Genomic DNA, 13,474 nt, shown 5'->3' on the forward strand with positions numbered 1-13,474 from the left:
CAACATATACACCCAGAATATAGTGTTCTTAAAAAAATGGCTACAGCCGCTCGCGAGATATAAGATATTTGATTTGGATAGTCAAACAATGGGTAGACAATGTAGCGACCGTACAAGCAAAGTGTCAGCGATTTAAAACTGGGGAAATATTTACAGCTACCCCTTATACCCAACCAAGAAGATAATTTAATTTGGTGGAAGCATAATCGCAAAGAATTTCGAAGTTTGTTTATACTGGCAATAAGTATCTCTGCGCGTCACCTTCCGCAGTGAACTCAGAAAGTGTGGTTAGTGCATCGGGTAGCATCTATGTTGAAAAGAGAAATATATTTTTGCCCGATAATTCGGAAATGCTTCTTTTCATAATGAAAAATATTAAAATGGCCAACTAAATTTTTAAATTGAATCTTCTATAATCGAAATCCGGAAATCCGGCTGGATTTTAGCTAGTATCCGGCCGGATAAAAGAAAAACGGCCGGATAAGCCGGATTCCGGATATCTACCGGATACACGAATTACGAAAATTCGGGTTCTAGAATAAGGAGATAAATTTTTTTTTAGTCTATGACATGGTGGTTGCTGAAAGCTATGTATATACATAATTTCATGACAATCGGACCAGCCGTTCGAGAGATTGCCTGTAAAAAAGGGGACTTCTCTTTATATAATTAGTATAGATATTCTGAACGAAAATGTTTGATTAATTCATCACTGCTATAAAACTTGAAAAGGAGGACAAGGAGGACATTTTTGCTCAAAAGGAGGACAGTGAAGGACAATATTTTTGACGAGGGCAAATCACGTTTGAAGAGGACAATCCTCCTCAAAGGAGGACGGTTGGTCAGCTTATCTATATTAATATTTTCTTCATCCTGCTCTACAAAAACAATAATTTCTCTAAGGCAGCCTTTATTATATTTTTAAAATGTGCAATGGAATCAAATGCTGCTAGAAAACTAACAACAACAAAGCTTTCAATTTACCTATCCAGCAATGTGCATTTTGTTGTCAATTTTTGACACAATTACGCTAATTGTATTTCTAAAACAACGACTTTCTTTTAGTATGGGTAATTTTTACTCAAATAACAACCTTACCTATTTTTGGAGCAGCTTTTGGAACTGATTTGCAGACTTCGAAAAACTCCATTCGGGGTACTGAAAGAATTTTTGGTTCCATTCTACTAAAATATTTTTTTAGTATAATATTTACCAAAATAAATTAATCCTTACTAATATTATAAATCCGAAAGCGACTTTGTTTATTTGTTACGGTTTCACGCTTTAAGTACTTAACAAATCATTACGAAATTTTGCACACTGGTATCATTTAGCCCAACTTAAAATATAGGATAGTTTTAATCTCGATTGTACAAGGGGGCGTGGCACCTCCCATACGAACGGAATTTTTCATAGTATATATCGTAGCAAATAGTTGTGAGAGGACTGGAACTTGGTATGGAGATATGTATATAGAATCGATTCTAAACTCAAGGGGGAGGGCTGCCACCTGTTTGAAAAGTAAATTTTAACATGAATTAAGGGAATTATTTACTTAAAAACTATATTAAAAAATGGATATCAACAGGCCTAAAAATGTTGTAGTTTGATAATATTTTAAAAAGGGTTGCCAACCGTTTTAAATGTAAAATATAAATTAATTATTCGCAAGCTATGTATCTGAAAAGTTAAAATATGGGTGTGAAACGAAAGATGGTTAAGAAATCTTCAGATTGAACATTTAGAATATTATTTAGGTGTTTTACTAGCGTTACCATCCGATTAAAAATTAGTTCAATTATTTTAAATGAATTACTGCAATATGGGTGTCAATCGAAATGTTTTTGAAAAGGATTAAGTTCTAAACTACATGAAGGACGGTTGCCAACTGTTTCAAAAATCAAATTCTATGTACATTAGACTGCATCACTCCCCATACAAAAAAAAATCGGTACTATTTTTCCATTGGAATTATAAAATCTATTATATTCTAAGACGACCACCAAAATATTTCGGAAAAATATTAAGATTTAAGTGAGCTGGACCGATTTGAAAATCCCTCCAAAAATCGAGTTTTTTATGAATAAAAATAGTTTCTTAAAGATTTTTTTTTTAAAAATCCCCTCAAATGATGAAACGGTTTAAGCTTAAAATATTTGCATAAAAATATTAAAAAAAAATTTAAAAAAAATTTTGAACGGAATCGTAATGATGAGATTTTTGATGCTGTTTTTTAACTTTTTTCAAGTAAAAAAACAGCATCAAAAATCTCATTCTTACGATTCCACTGAAAAGATTTTTAAATATTTTTATGCAGATTTTTTAAACTTAATCTAATTTGTGATCTGAGGGGACTTTTTTCAAAAAGTTCTTTAAGAAACTATTTTTATTCATAAAAAACTTCATATTTTTGGAGGTATTTTCAAATCGGTCCAGCTCGCTTAAATCTTAATATTTTGGTGGACGTCTTAAAATATAATAAATTTTGTAATCCCGGTGGAAAAACCGCAACTTTTTTTGGTGATGCAGTCTAATAATTGGAAAAGTTTCTGGAGAGGGTTGCCACCTGTTTTAAAAGTCGAATTTAAATTAATTATACTCAAATTAAAGTGTCAGACGTAAGAGCGTTTAGAAATGCTCAGCTCGAACATGAAGATTCTTCTGAGGTATTTGAAGAGGGTTACTACCTATTTTAAAACTAGATTCAAATACAATTATATTATAAGTTCTTCAAATATAGGTATTAATCGAATGTCTTGAAGAGGCTTTATTACTAAGCAGGGTTTCCACAGATTTGAAAATTCAAATTCAACTTAAATTATTGGAATTAGGAAATATGTATGCATATGTATGTAACACAATATCAGTGTGAGACGAAAGAGGTTTAAAACGGTTGCCAACTGTCCAGAAGACTAAATTCAAACTATTCAATAATTTCCATGAAGTACTTTTTACAATATGGGCATCAATCGAAATAGTTTTGAAAGTACTACATTTCTAAACCACGTGTAAGGGGTTTGTCCTTTTTTTAATCTATATGTTGACTGGAGAATGAAACGCGATTTTGCGAGCACGTACTTTAAGCCTTTATTTAAATAATATGTTCGCTACGCATCAAATAAATGGGTGCTAAAATCTAAACAATTTAAATTACATTAGTAGAAAATACCAAATGGAATTTACATGTGATTCTTACGCTTGTGCTTGCGATTGGGTGGTTATGCTGCCTTCTCCGTCAACGATCAAAGTAAAAAGAAGGTTCGTAAAACGTGCAAGAGCGCACCTAAAAGAAAAGGTGACGTTTAGCAAATACAACCACCAGAACCCTGCACGCACAAGTGATTGACAATTTTTGATTTAATAATTTAACGCTCGCGCGTTAACACCCCTCCTCGCAAACTTCTTGCGGCGCAACGGGGTTTGCAACTTCAACATCAAGACGCGCGAGCTTTACCACCGGTCGAGTGACCAAACCGCTTGACGTCTTCACAACCGCACTCCGGATGTGCCCGTCATTGCCTCGTATGACATCAAATACGCGGCCCCTGGTCCAGGTGTTGCGCTTTAAGTTTTCGTCTACAATAACGACAACATCGTCTAGCTGAATAGGTGTCTGGGACCCGAACCACTTCGAACGTCTTGTTAAACATGGCAAATACTCCCGGAACCATCGCTTCCAAAATTGGTCAGCTATCTGCCCGGAAATACGAAAATTCTTACTCAGTGTGGATGCGCTGACTTCACAAGCGCTTTTCTCGCGGATGCCACTTGAAGAGCCAAGAAGAAAGTGGTTCGGGGTCAAAGCTTCGCTATCTGGTGACTATAGCGGGAGGTATGTTAGCGGCCGCATATTGACTGTGCTTTCAGCCTCTGCGAGTGCTGCTCGTAGGACTTCTTCTCGTAGACTATTTTCCGGCAAAATTCTCATCAGAACTGATTTTATCGTGCGCACCATGCGCTCCCAGGCGCCGCCCATGTGGGGCGCAGCTGGTGGTATAAAACTCCACTCAATTTCGGGATATTTTTGCTCTACCAAGTTAAACGCAATCTTCTCGATCTCCTGTGCTAACACACGACTTGCGCCTCGAAAGTTCGTACCGTTGTCTGACGTAATACGCCTCGGTACACCACGTGTACACATAAACTGTCGCTGTACCAGCAGAAATGAGTCAGTAGAGAGTGACGCCGATACCTCCACATGAACAGCTCGCACGGTCATACACGTGAATAGCACGCCCCAACGCTTTTCATGCTGCTTACCAATCACAACATCAAACGGGCCGAAGTAGTCAACACCCGTGTAGGTGAATGGTTGTGTAAATGCAGCGATGCGCTCCGAAGGGAGTGGTCCCATATCTGGCACTTCTGGCGAAGCTCTGTAGTTACGGCACAGTTGACACCTCTTTGCAATGGCTCTAACTAGGGCCCTGAGACCATGAACACAAAACCGCTGCCTGTCATAACCGCTCGAAGGATCTCTCTCTTGGTTGGAATGCTTAATTCATCAAAAAACTGCTCTTTAAATTGCTGCACGAACATTAGTTCGTCAGTGTGTGGTTGCCACCATATGCCAAGGACTTTTTCCGCATCATTGCCCGGCTCTTCAATGCACTTATCTACCAATCCAGATTGACCTGCCATAACACGCCAAACTCGTTTTGAATTGGAAAGCCAGTGGCGCATTTCGAAGCCACCTTCCTTATGGATGTGTCACACTTCCGTTGCGAGTTGGATCATTTCATCTTCTGTTTCAACACTCTGAAGCCAGTCATCCACGAATGTATTTTCTACGATGGCTGCAACTGCGGAAGTGAACTTGTCCTTAAACCTGTATGCGTTTCTGTTTTTAATATAGTTAGCTAAGGAGGGCGAACAAGATGCACCGAACGTCATGACGACCATAACGAAAGTGTCTGGCTCACGAGTTCTATCACCGTCACGCAATAGAAACTGTTGCGCGGCTTGGTCCGCTTTTATGACTCCAACCTGGTGAAACATTTCGCGAATGTTACCACACAATGCCACCGGTTTTTCACGAAAGCGAAGCAAAACACCGACCAAGGATCTCAATAGGTCAGGACCCTTAAGTAGCACATCATTCAAAGCAGTTCCCTCAACTATCACGGCTGCATCCCACACCAGCCGCCTCTTGCCCTTGTTGACGCTTAGGACTGAAAAAATTGGAATGTACCATGCCTTTCCTCCTGTGGGAAATCTCGTCTGCACTTAACTTCCGCACATAGCCTTTGCGAAGATAGTCTTGAATGCATTCTGTGATGAAGTCTTTTAAATGTGGATTTTTCTCCATTTTTCTTTCCAAACACTCAAGCCGTTTGAGTGCCATTTGATACGACTGCGGTAGATCAATGCGATCAAATCTCCACAAGAGCCCCGTTTCCCATCTCCTTTCACTTTCAACATATTTTGTTGTGCTTTGCATTATCTGCCACGCACGCTCATCGTCTTTTGACATTGGAGGTTTAACAGTTGGACTTATTCCAACTGACTCAACAGAAAAGAATGATCGCATTAGGTTGTCGAGGTTGCCATCTTTACTGCACTCACAAATGTGCATCAATCTCTCGTTGGGCGACCTATCGTGCTTATCACGACCGTAGACAGACCATCCTAGTCGACAGCGCGCTGCTACCAGGCCATCGTTTTGACTTTGACGAACCTCCAACGGTACACACAGTTTTACATGATCTAGGCCAATCAGGAGACCAGCTCTGGATGAGTCGTACGACACTATAGGTAGTGACTTAAGGTGATCGCGCTCCCGTATGTCGCCCACTTGCAGCGATTGTCGCGGCAACTTCAAATTCGCGATGGTGCGTACGCTTCGCCTACCATACTTAACAGAGTCGTTTCCTCTTGCTGAAATCTCAAAGGATACGATTTGAGAATTCTTATCTTGCTGGGTAATATTGCCTGTCCACCTGAGACAAAGCTCCTCGCTAGGGCCACTAAGCTTGAGTTGTCGAGCCAGGGTATCGTCCAACAATGTACAAGATGCACCTTCATCGATAAGTGCAACTGTTTCCAGAGTTACACCGTTGGCGTGTAAAGTTACGGGAACATACCTGAAGATAGCTCTGTCATGCGGCTTCTGATGCAAGCATATCACGGAATTTTCGACTTCAGCATTCCCTGTATCATCGCTTTCATGTGGCTTAGTTTGTTGTTGAAGTCGCTGCCCATGCAGCAACGGATTATGAGCCAAACGACATCCATCGACGCCGCACCATTTGTTGGAATTGCATCGACGAACCTGGTGATTCTTAAAACATCGTATACAAAGTCTCTTATCTTTAATTAACTGCCAGCGTAATTGCCTACTTAATGCCTTGAATTCACGGCACTCAGCTAAATCATGTGCACCTGTACACTTATGGCACGAGACCTTCTGCGACCCCGGCGTACGACTGGCAGAAGTTGAGGATGCGTCGTGGACAAGTAACCGTTCCCGGCGCCCTTTATTTCCTACCTTCACCTCTGATGGAACGCTATTAACAGGAGTAACCTGACTGGCACAGGATGCCAGTCCGAAGAGCCACTCATCAAACGCAATAATATCTACGCGTGCAAGACTTAAACGACGTCTACCCCATTCCAGCTTCATTTCACCTGGAAGTTTACTCAGGAGTTCGTTGAGTAGCATGGGATCGTCCAAATAGCCATCGAGACCCAGAGCTTGCATCGTCGCCCTATAATTTTGCACAGCCAGGTCGAATTCAATCAAGCTCTCTAACCTTTCGATCCGTACAGGAGGCACCTCTCGCAGCTTACGTTGGAGCGTTTCGTGAATCACGTCTGGCCGACCGAAGAGCATACGCAGAGTTTCGATGGCCAAGTTTACCGTGGCAGGCATCATTAATTTTCCTCGGACTGACTCAAGTGCAGCGCCTTTCAAGCACTTCTGCAACCGAATAAGATTCTCTTGGTCAGAAAACCCGCAGCGCTCCGTAGATTGAACATAATTAGTAATAAATAAAGGCCACTCTTCCGGCTTACCGGAAAAGGAGGGTAAGTCCTTAGTAATGGCTTGCCTCGCAGCTACATGCGAGGGCAACAACGTTGCATCGTAAGTTGTGTATAGCCCTGACTGACCCATTGCGCCCCATGCACTTTGATTTCCGTTCGCCACATTCGGCAACCCTGATGCTGGTGGTATAAACGAAAACGGTTGAGACTGGCGAGATGTCCACACCGGCGCGGTATATGGTGGAGCATATGGCGCTTGAACCTGCGAAGCGCCCGAAAACCTATGTGCGCATGAATGCGTAACGTTACCACTCTGGGGTGCCCCTTCAGCGATTGAGTAAACAAATGTCGAATTGGCAGCTGGTCGGTGACCCCCAAAATTACCTACACCGTTGTACAGCGCCGTGGAAGGGTATGAGTTCATCGCTGAGGTTCTGATACCATGTACATGTGCAGAAAACGGGCCAGACTCTATACATGTCGTCAAAGGCGCTTGCCGAATGTACGCATCGTATTTTGAGGTTAGAGCCTGAACACGTGTGGGCGGTGACGAAATTGGAGCGCCTAAATTCACATGTGTCTGCAAATCCGATAAGGTTGCACCTGCGGATGTACAGGAAGTGACGGTTGTGCTGGCTAAAGGTGCCATCTGTGAATGCTCCCCTATATGACTGGTACCTAATGCTATAGCACCTGAAAATACATCCTCTTGCGCGGATATAGCACCGACGAATCGAGATTCCCTATCAATTAGCGCAGTTGTCCAAGTTTGTGAAGGTGCTTCGATGGTCGCGAGTTCCTGAAGTGGAGGAGGTGCGACTGGTGATGCGGTTACACTTATTATGGCCGATGCGCTGGATGACGGTACGGCAGATCCCTCGGGAATCGTATTTTCCTCGCTGCTCATATTGGTTCTTTGTACAATTTTAGGTTATACGCAAAAGTATTTTAGTGTGTTGACTGGAGAATGAAACGCGATTTTGCGAGCACGTACTTTAAGCCTTTATTTAAATAATATGTTCGCTACGCATCAAATAAATGGGTGCTAAAATCTAAACAATTTAAATTACATTAGTAGAAAATACCAAATGGAATTTACATGTGATTCTTACGCTTGTGCTTGCGCTTGGGTGGTTATGCTGCCTTCTCCGTCAACGATCAAAGTAAAAAGAAGGTTCGTAAAACGTGCAAGAGCGCACCTAAAAGAAAAGGTGACGTTTAGCAAATACAACCACCAGAACCCTGCAAGCACAAGTGATTGACAATTTTTGATTTAATAATTTAACCCTCGCGCGTTAACACTATATATATTCGAATTCAGGGTATATAAGAATAGAAAAAGTATCACAATAGAGAGTTTAAGAAAGTTTTAGTTTGAAAGTATTTATTTTGAAGATGGTTGAAAAATTTAAAATCTCCAATTTTGGCATAGTTTAAGAATGTTGAGATTTATTGAAATAAATTACACGCAGAAATTCCATACACTCAGCAAAGCGGGTGATGGCGAAATAATGTGCATCATTACAATTATTGAAATTCGCGAATAACTTTAATACCTAACTCAAGGCACATTAAAAGGTAGCAGGAGCAGAGTAGCTAATGTTTTTTTTTTTTCAATTTAGTTGCCCTCTAAAATGTAAAGCTTTGTTTACATTCATTTATGTACTTTATTGAAACTAACTGTGTTTTTAATTGCTATTCTACGCACATGCAGCTGTCCATATATAAAAGCATTATATTACGTTCTCATTGAGCCATAAACTCGAGTTACACGTTTTGAGTTTATGAACAACTGTCAAGTGTTCACATTGGGGTGATTAAAAGCATAAACAGACGGCAGCGTTGATCCGGATCAACTCGGGAATTAACTGCAGTTGATACGGATTAAGTCAGAGTTAATCAGGATCAACGCTGCCGTCTGTTTAAGCTTTAAGAAACTCACGAGTTTAATTTGGCATTTTTTTGTTTACTTTTTCTTATTCTCATTTAGCCCGTTCCACAAAAGCCTCAGCACAAAAGTTCTACCGAGCCACATTTTTGGTTTTTGCATAGCTAGATTGTTCATATTCTAGACTTAAGTGCACGGAACGACCTCGGACTACTTCTGATTAAATCCTGCATCTCGGCCTAACTCCAACTCCAAGAGCCGCTTCATCAGATGCTTTCATTGTCCATGCCTCCGCGCCATACACCAGCGCAGGCATGATGAGTGGCTTATAGTGTGACCTTTGTACGACGAGAGAAGACTTTACTTCTCAATTGTCTACTCAGCCCAAAGTAGCACTTGTTGGCAAGAGTGATTCTCCGTTGGATTTCAAGGCTGACATTATTATTGGTGTTACTGCTGATTCCCAAATAAACGAAGCCGTCTACTTTTTCAAACTTATAACTGTCAACAGACCCATTCGCTTTGCTTCCCTATCCAATCCCGAGAAGGCAGAACAGACGTAGCCCTTGTTTTTACCGATAATATCGATGTCGTCGGTATACGCCAGCAATTGTACGCTCTTGTAAAGTATTGTGCTTGAGCGGTTTAGTTTTGCGGCTCTTATTATCTTATCCAATATCAGATTAAAGAAATCGCAGGAAAGGGATTCAACTTGTCTGAAACCTCGTTTGGTATCAACCGGCTCGGAGAGGTTCTACCCTATTCTGACGGAACTGGTGGTATTGCTCAACGTCATTTTACACAGCCGTATTAGTTTCGCGGGGATACCAAATTCAGGTATCGCGGAATAAAGGCAACTTCTCGTCGTGCTGTCGAAAGCGGCTTTGAATTCTACAAATAGATGGTGTGTGTCGATCCTATTCTCGTGGGTCCAAGATTTGGCGTATTGCGAATACCTGATCTATGGTGGATTTGCCAGACCTAAAGCCACACTGATAAGGTCCAATCAGTTCGTTGACGGTGGGCTTTAGTCTTTCGCACAATGCACTCGATAATACCTTATAAGCTGTGCTTAGAGCACACTTAAATTCCAGTCGTCGCACAGTGTATTATTTTCACATTCTAGAAAATATTAATTACATTATTTTATGTCGCCAAATTTCAAAACAACGTCAACAATGTTTTAAGAAATGCCTGCTAAAGACGAAACAATAACAATTACAAAATATAGACCAAAGTGTAGGGCGGGACGGGAATCGATTTGGAAGATTACCGAGCGCAGTATTATCTAAAATTGTATACTTGAAACTGAATCTCAATGTTTAATTTGTTGGCGTTATGTGATTTATGCAACAATTGCTAAAATACCATTTTGGTCTTATTTTTGTAGGTATATTCTTTTTAATGAATATACATTTTTGGGATTTTAGTAAACTAGGACTGAGTATTTCATGTTAAAGTAAAACGATGTTAATTTAGATTTATTTTTAGCAATTTATTAATTTCATTAGACCCGCAAACTCGTTAGCAGCGACTATTCGATAAAGTTTGTATCTCAGTTTATTTACCACTCCTCTTTGACTTTAAACAACACAATTTTAGCTGCTGGAAAGTTCAGGTTTTAATGAAATTTTCATTTTTCAGGCCTACTAGGAATTTTTATTTTCTTCGAGTAATTTATTTGAATTTCATCTCGGCCGAGACAAATTCTTGTATTTTCGCTTTGAATAGAGAAAGCCTAATTCATAACCTTTCCAATAGTATTCCACTTTTGTAAATAGAGCAAGAAATATTGGACTCGGTTTCGGGCTCTCTCTTCTTATTGCGGCAAATACGTCTCCCTTCCTTCTTCAGTTCTCTATAACGGTCCCACATAGCTCGCGTTGCGCCGATAGCATCGTGGCCCTATAGGCGGCGTCTTTTTTCTCTGCGGCTTCTTGACATTCCTCATCGTACCAGTTGTTCTTTCGGGTTCGCTGAAACCCAACTTCTTCTTCGGCGGCTGTACTTAATGATCGGGAAATGTGGTTCCACTGCTCGCGTATGTCGGATTGTTGAAGAGTGCTCTCTGAGAGAAGGTGTGAGAGTCGAGTAGCGAAAGCACTGGCTGTCTGTTGTGATTGCTGCTTTTCGACGTTAAGCTTTCCTTGCATATTTGGGCGCACATTTTTTGCTGCACAAAGGCGTGTGCGTATCTTGGCTGCAACAAGATAGTGGTCCGAGTCGATGTTTGGGCCTCGGAGTGTACGTACGTCCAAAACACTGGAAGCATGCTTTCCGTCTATCACAACATGGTCGATTTGGTTTCTCCTTTTTCGATCCGGGGGCAGCCACGTAGCTTGATGAATCTTTTTATGCTTGAACCTAGTACTACATATTACCATGTTTCGGGCCCCGGCGAAGTCGATCAGTCTCAGTCCGTTATCGGAAGTTTCGTCGTGGAGGCTGAATTTTCCGAAAGTGGCGCCAAGATCCCTTCCTTTTTCCGATTTTGACATCGTGTCGGGGGCAGCGCTCATATGTACGTTCCAAGCGCTCATAGAAGATATCCTTGGACGCCTCGCCCTTCTTTTCCGTCGGGGCATGGGCGCAGATGAGGGAGATGTTGAAGAATCTCGCTTTGATGCGGATGGTGGCTAGACGTTCGTCCACCGGGGTGAACGCCAGTACTCGGCGACGGAGTCTCTCTCCTACCACGAATCCAACACCGAATTTGCGCTCCTTTACGTGGCAACTGTAGTAGACGTCGCAAGGCTTCACGCTTACTTTACCTTGCCCCGTCCATCGCATTTCTTGGATGGCGGTGATGTCAGCCTTTGTCTTCCCGAGGACATCAACCAGCCGGGCAGAGGCACCTTCCCCATTAAGGGTCCGGATATTCCAGGTGCATACCCTTAAATCATAGTCCTTTATACGTTTGCCGTGGTCGTCATCAGAAAAAGGGGGTCTCATCCGAGGCTTGTTGGAATTTTTCATTGGGCGGGGTTTTAACGTGGCGGGACCCAAACCCAGCGCACGCGAAGTTTTACGCCTTCTCACTTTAGCTCGCTCCCAAACGGGTGTTTGGTTGCTACCCAGAGGATACGTGGATATAAATATCCGGAGGTTGTGAGCTGCGATTTGAACCGTACGCACAATCGCCTCTTAGGTCAGCGGGAATCTGTTGACTTAGGCGATAAAAAAGCGTGAAACAAGGTGAATTCATACATATGTTTACACCTCTGATATCACCTTGTATGAATTCACCTTAATACTGCTACAGCTTGAAGAAATCCCAACAAATTTGGCGTTCATTAAGGCAAATTTTGGTTGTTTGATAGTAGATATAACAAAGCTTCAAACAAAAGGTTTGACATTAAAAGAAAGTTTGGAAATAATTACAACTATGAAAAAGCACTACCAAATGTACATACAAAAAAAAAAAACTTTAAAGTATTTTTGCCAGAAACCGTAGCTGTACCCCAATTGGTAATACTTATAAAAGAAGTATTATTTACTGGCTTCACAACTAGGAGTGAAGATCTATCGAAGTACTCCCCAGCAGTATTAAGCTTATTTAAATAATGCCCAACTACATCTACGGATGTGGAAAGGAGTTTCTATGTGTATAAAGTTAACGAAACAACATCAAGCAAAAAATGTCGCATATACCCATGAATTTGCCGTTTTTTGCCGTTAATTAGTTGTTGAAAAAATAATTTTGTCGCTCTGGTATTTTTTTAGATATAAGGTGTTTTGCTAACTTTATAACTATAAAGTTAGCGAAGCACCCCTCCAAACTCAAAGACAAACGACTAGGCTTTATGTCAAAATTTGCCGTTTTTTTGCCGTTCTAAGATAAGCTAGTTAACTTTTGAAAAAAAAATTTTTTTTTAAATAAAAAAAAAATTTTGCAATTTATTTTTTTTTTTTTCAATGTTCAATAATTTTTAGAAGAAAAGGATAATAATATAATAGAAAAGCGAACCCGGTTTCTTTATGTGCCACTTTGAAATTTAAACAAACAATAATCACCATGGTTAAAATTCAAAAAATTAAGAAGCTTTCTTATCACAATCAAACGACAAAATCAAAAACAGTTTTAATGCACAAAACGATTCAAACGGCAAATTATGCAACAAAAAAATTAATTATTTTTAATATTTTTAACCAATTTTTAAACCGCTTTCCAAGTCCCTATTTTTTTTTTTAATAAGGCTCAAAACAAAACAAAACATTTTTAGTGCACACAACAAACCAAACGGCAAATTATGTCACAAAAAAATTAATTGTTTTTATTATTTTTAACCAATTTTTAAACCGCTTTCCAAGTCCCTATTTTTTTTTTTAATAAGGCTCAAAACAAAACAAAACATTTTTAGTGCACACAACAAACCAAACGGCAAATTATGTCACAAAAAAATTAATTGTTTTTATTATTTTTAACCAATTTTTAAACCGCTTTCCAAGTCCCTATTTTTTTTTTTAATAAGGCTCAAAACAAAACAAAACATTTTTAGTGCACACAACAAACCAAACGGCAAATTATGTCACAAAAAAATTAATTGTTTTTATTATTTTTAACCAATTTTTAAACCGCTTTCCAAGTCCCTATTTTTTTTT

General features: G+C 40.2%; 1 protein-coding gene across 1 annotated transcript in view; it reads right to left on the bottom strand.

The window, feature by feature from the left end:
* Positions 1-8,064: 8,064 nt before the first annotated feature.
* The window catches only part of Ncoa6 (Nuclear receptor coactivator 6), a 106,717-nt gene continuing 101,307 nt past the window's right edge, over positions 8,065-13,474 (bottom strand). Inside the window, exon 4 of the mRNA XM_017612432.1 lies at positions 8,065-8,183. Coding sequence (XP_017467921.1) covers positions 8,143-8,183 — 41 coding nt within the window. The 3' untranslated portion in view covers positions 8,065-8,142. The remainder of the gene's footprint in view (positions 8,184-13,474) is intronic.

The sequence above is a fragment of the Rhagoletis zephyria genome, unplaced genomic scaffold (genome assembly GCF_001687245.7).
Source record: "Rhagoletis zephyria isolate East Lansing unplaced genomic scaffold, Rhagoletis_zephyria_1.1 Rzeph_scaffold_00538, whole genome shotgun sequence".
In the NCBI taxonomy this organism is placed as follows: domain Eukaryota; kingdom Metazoa; phylum Arthropoda; class Insecta; order Diptera; family Tephritidae; genus Rhagoletis; species Rhagoletis zephyria.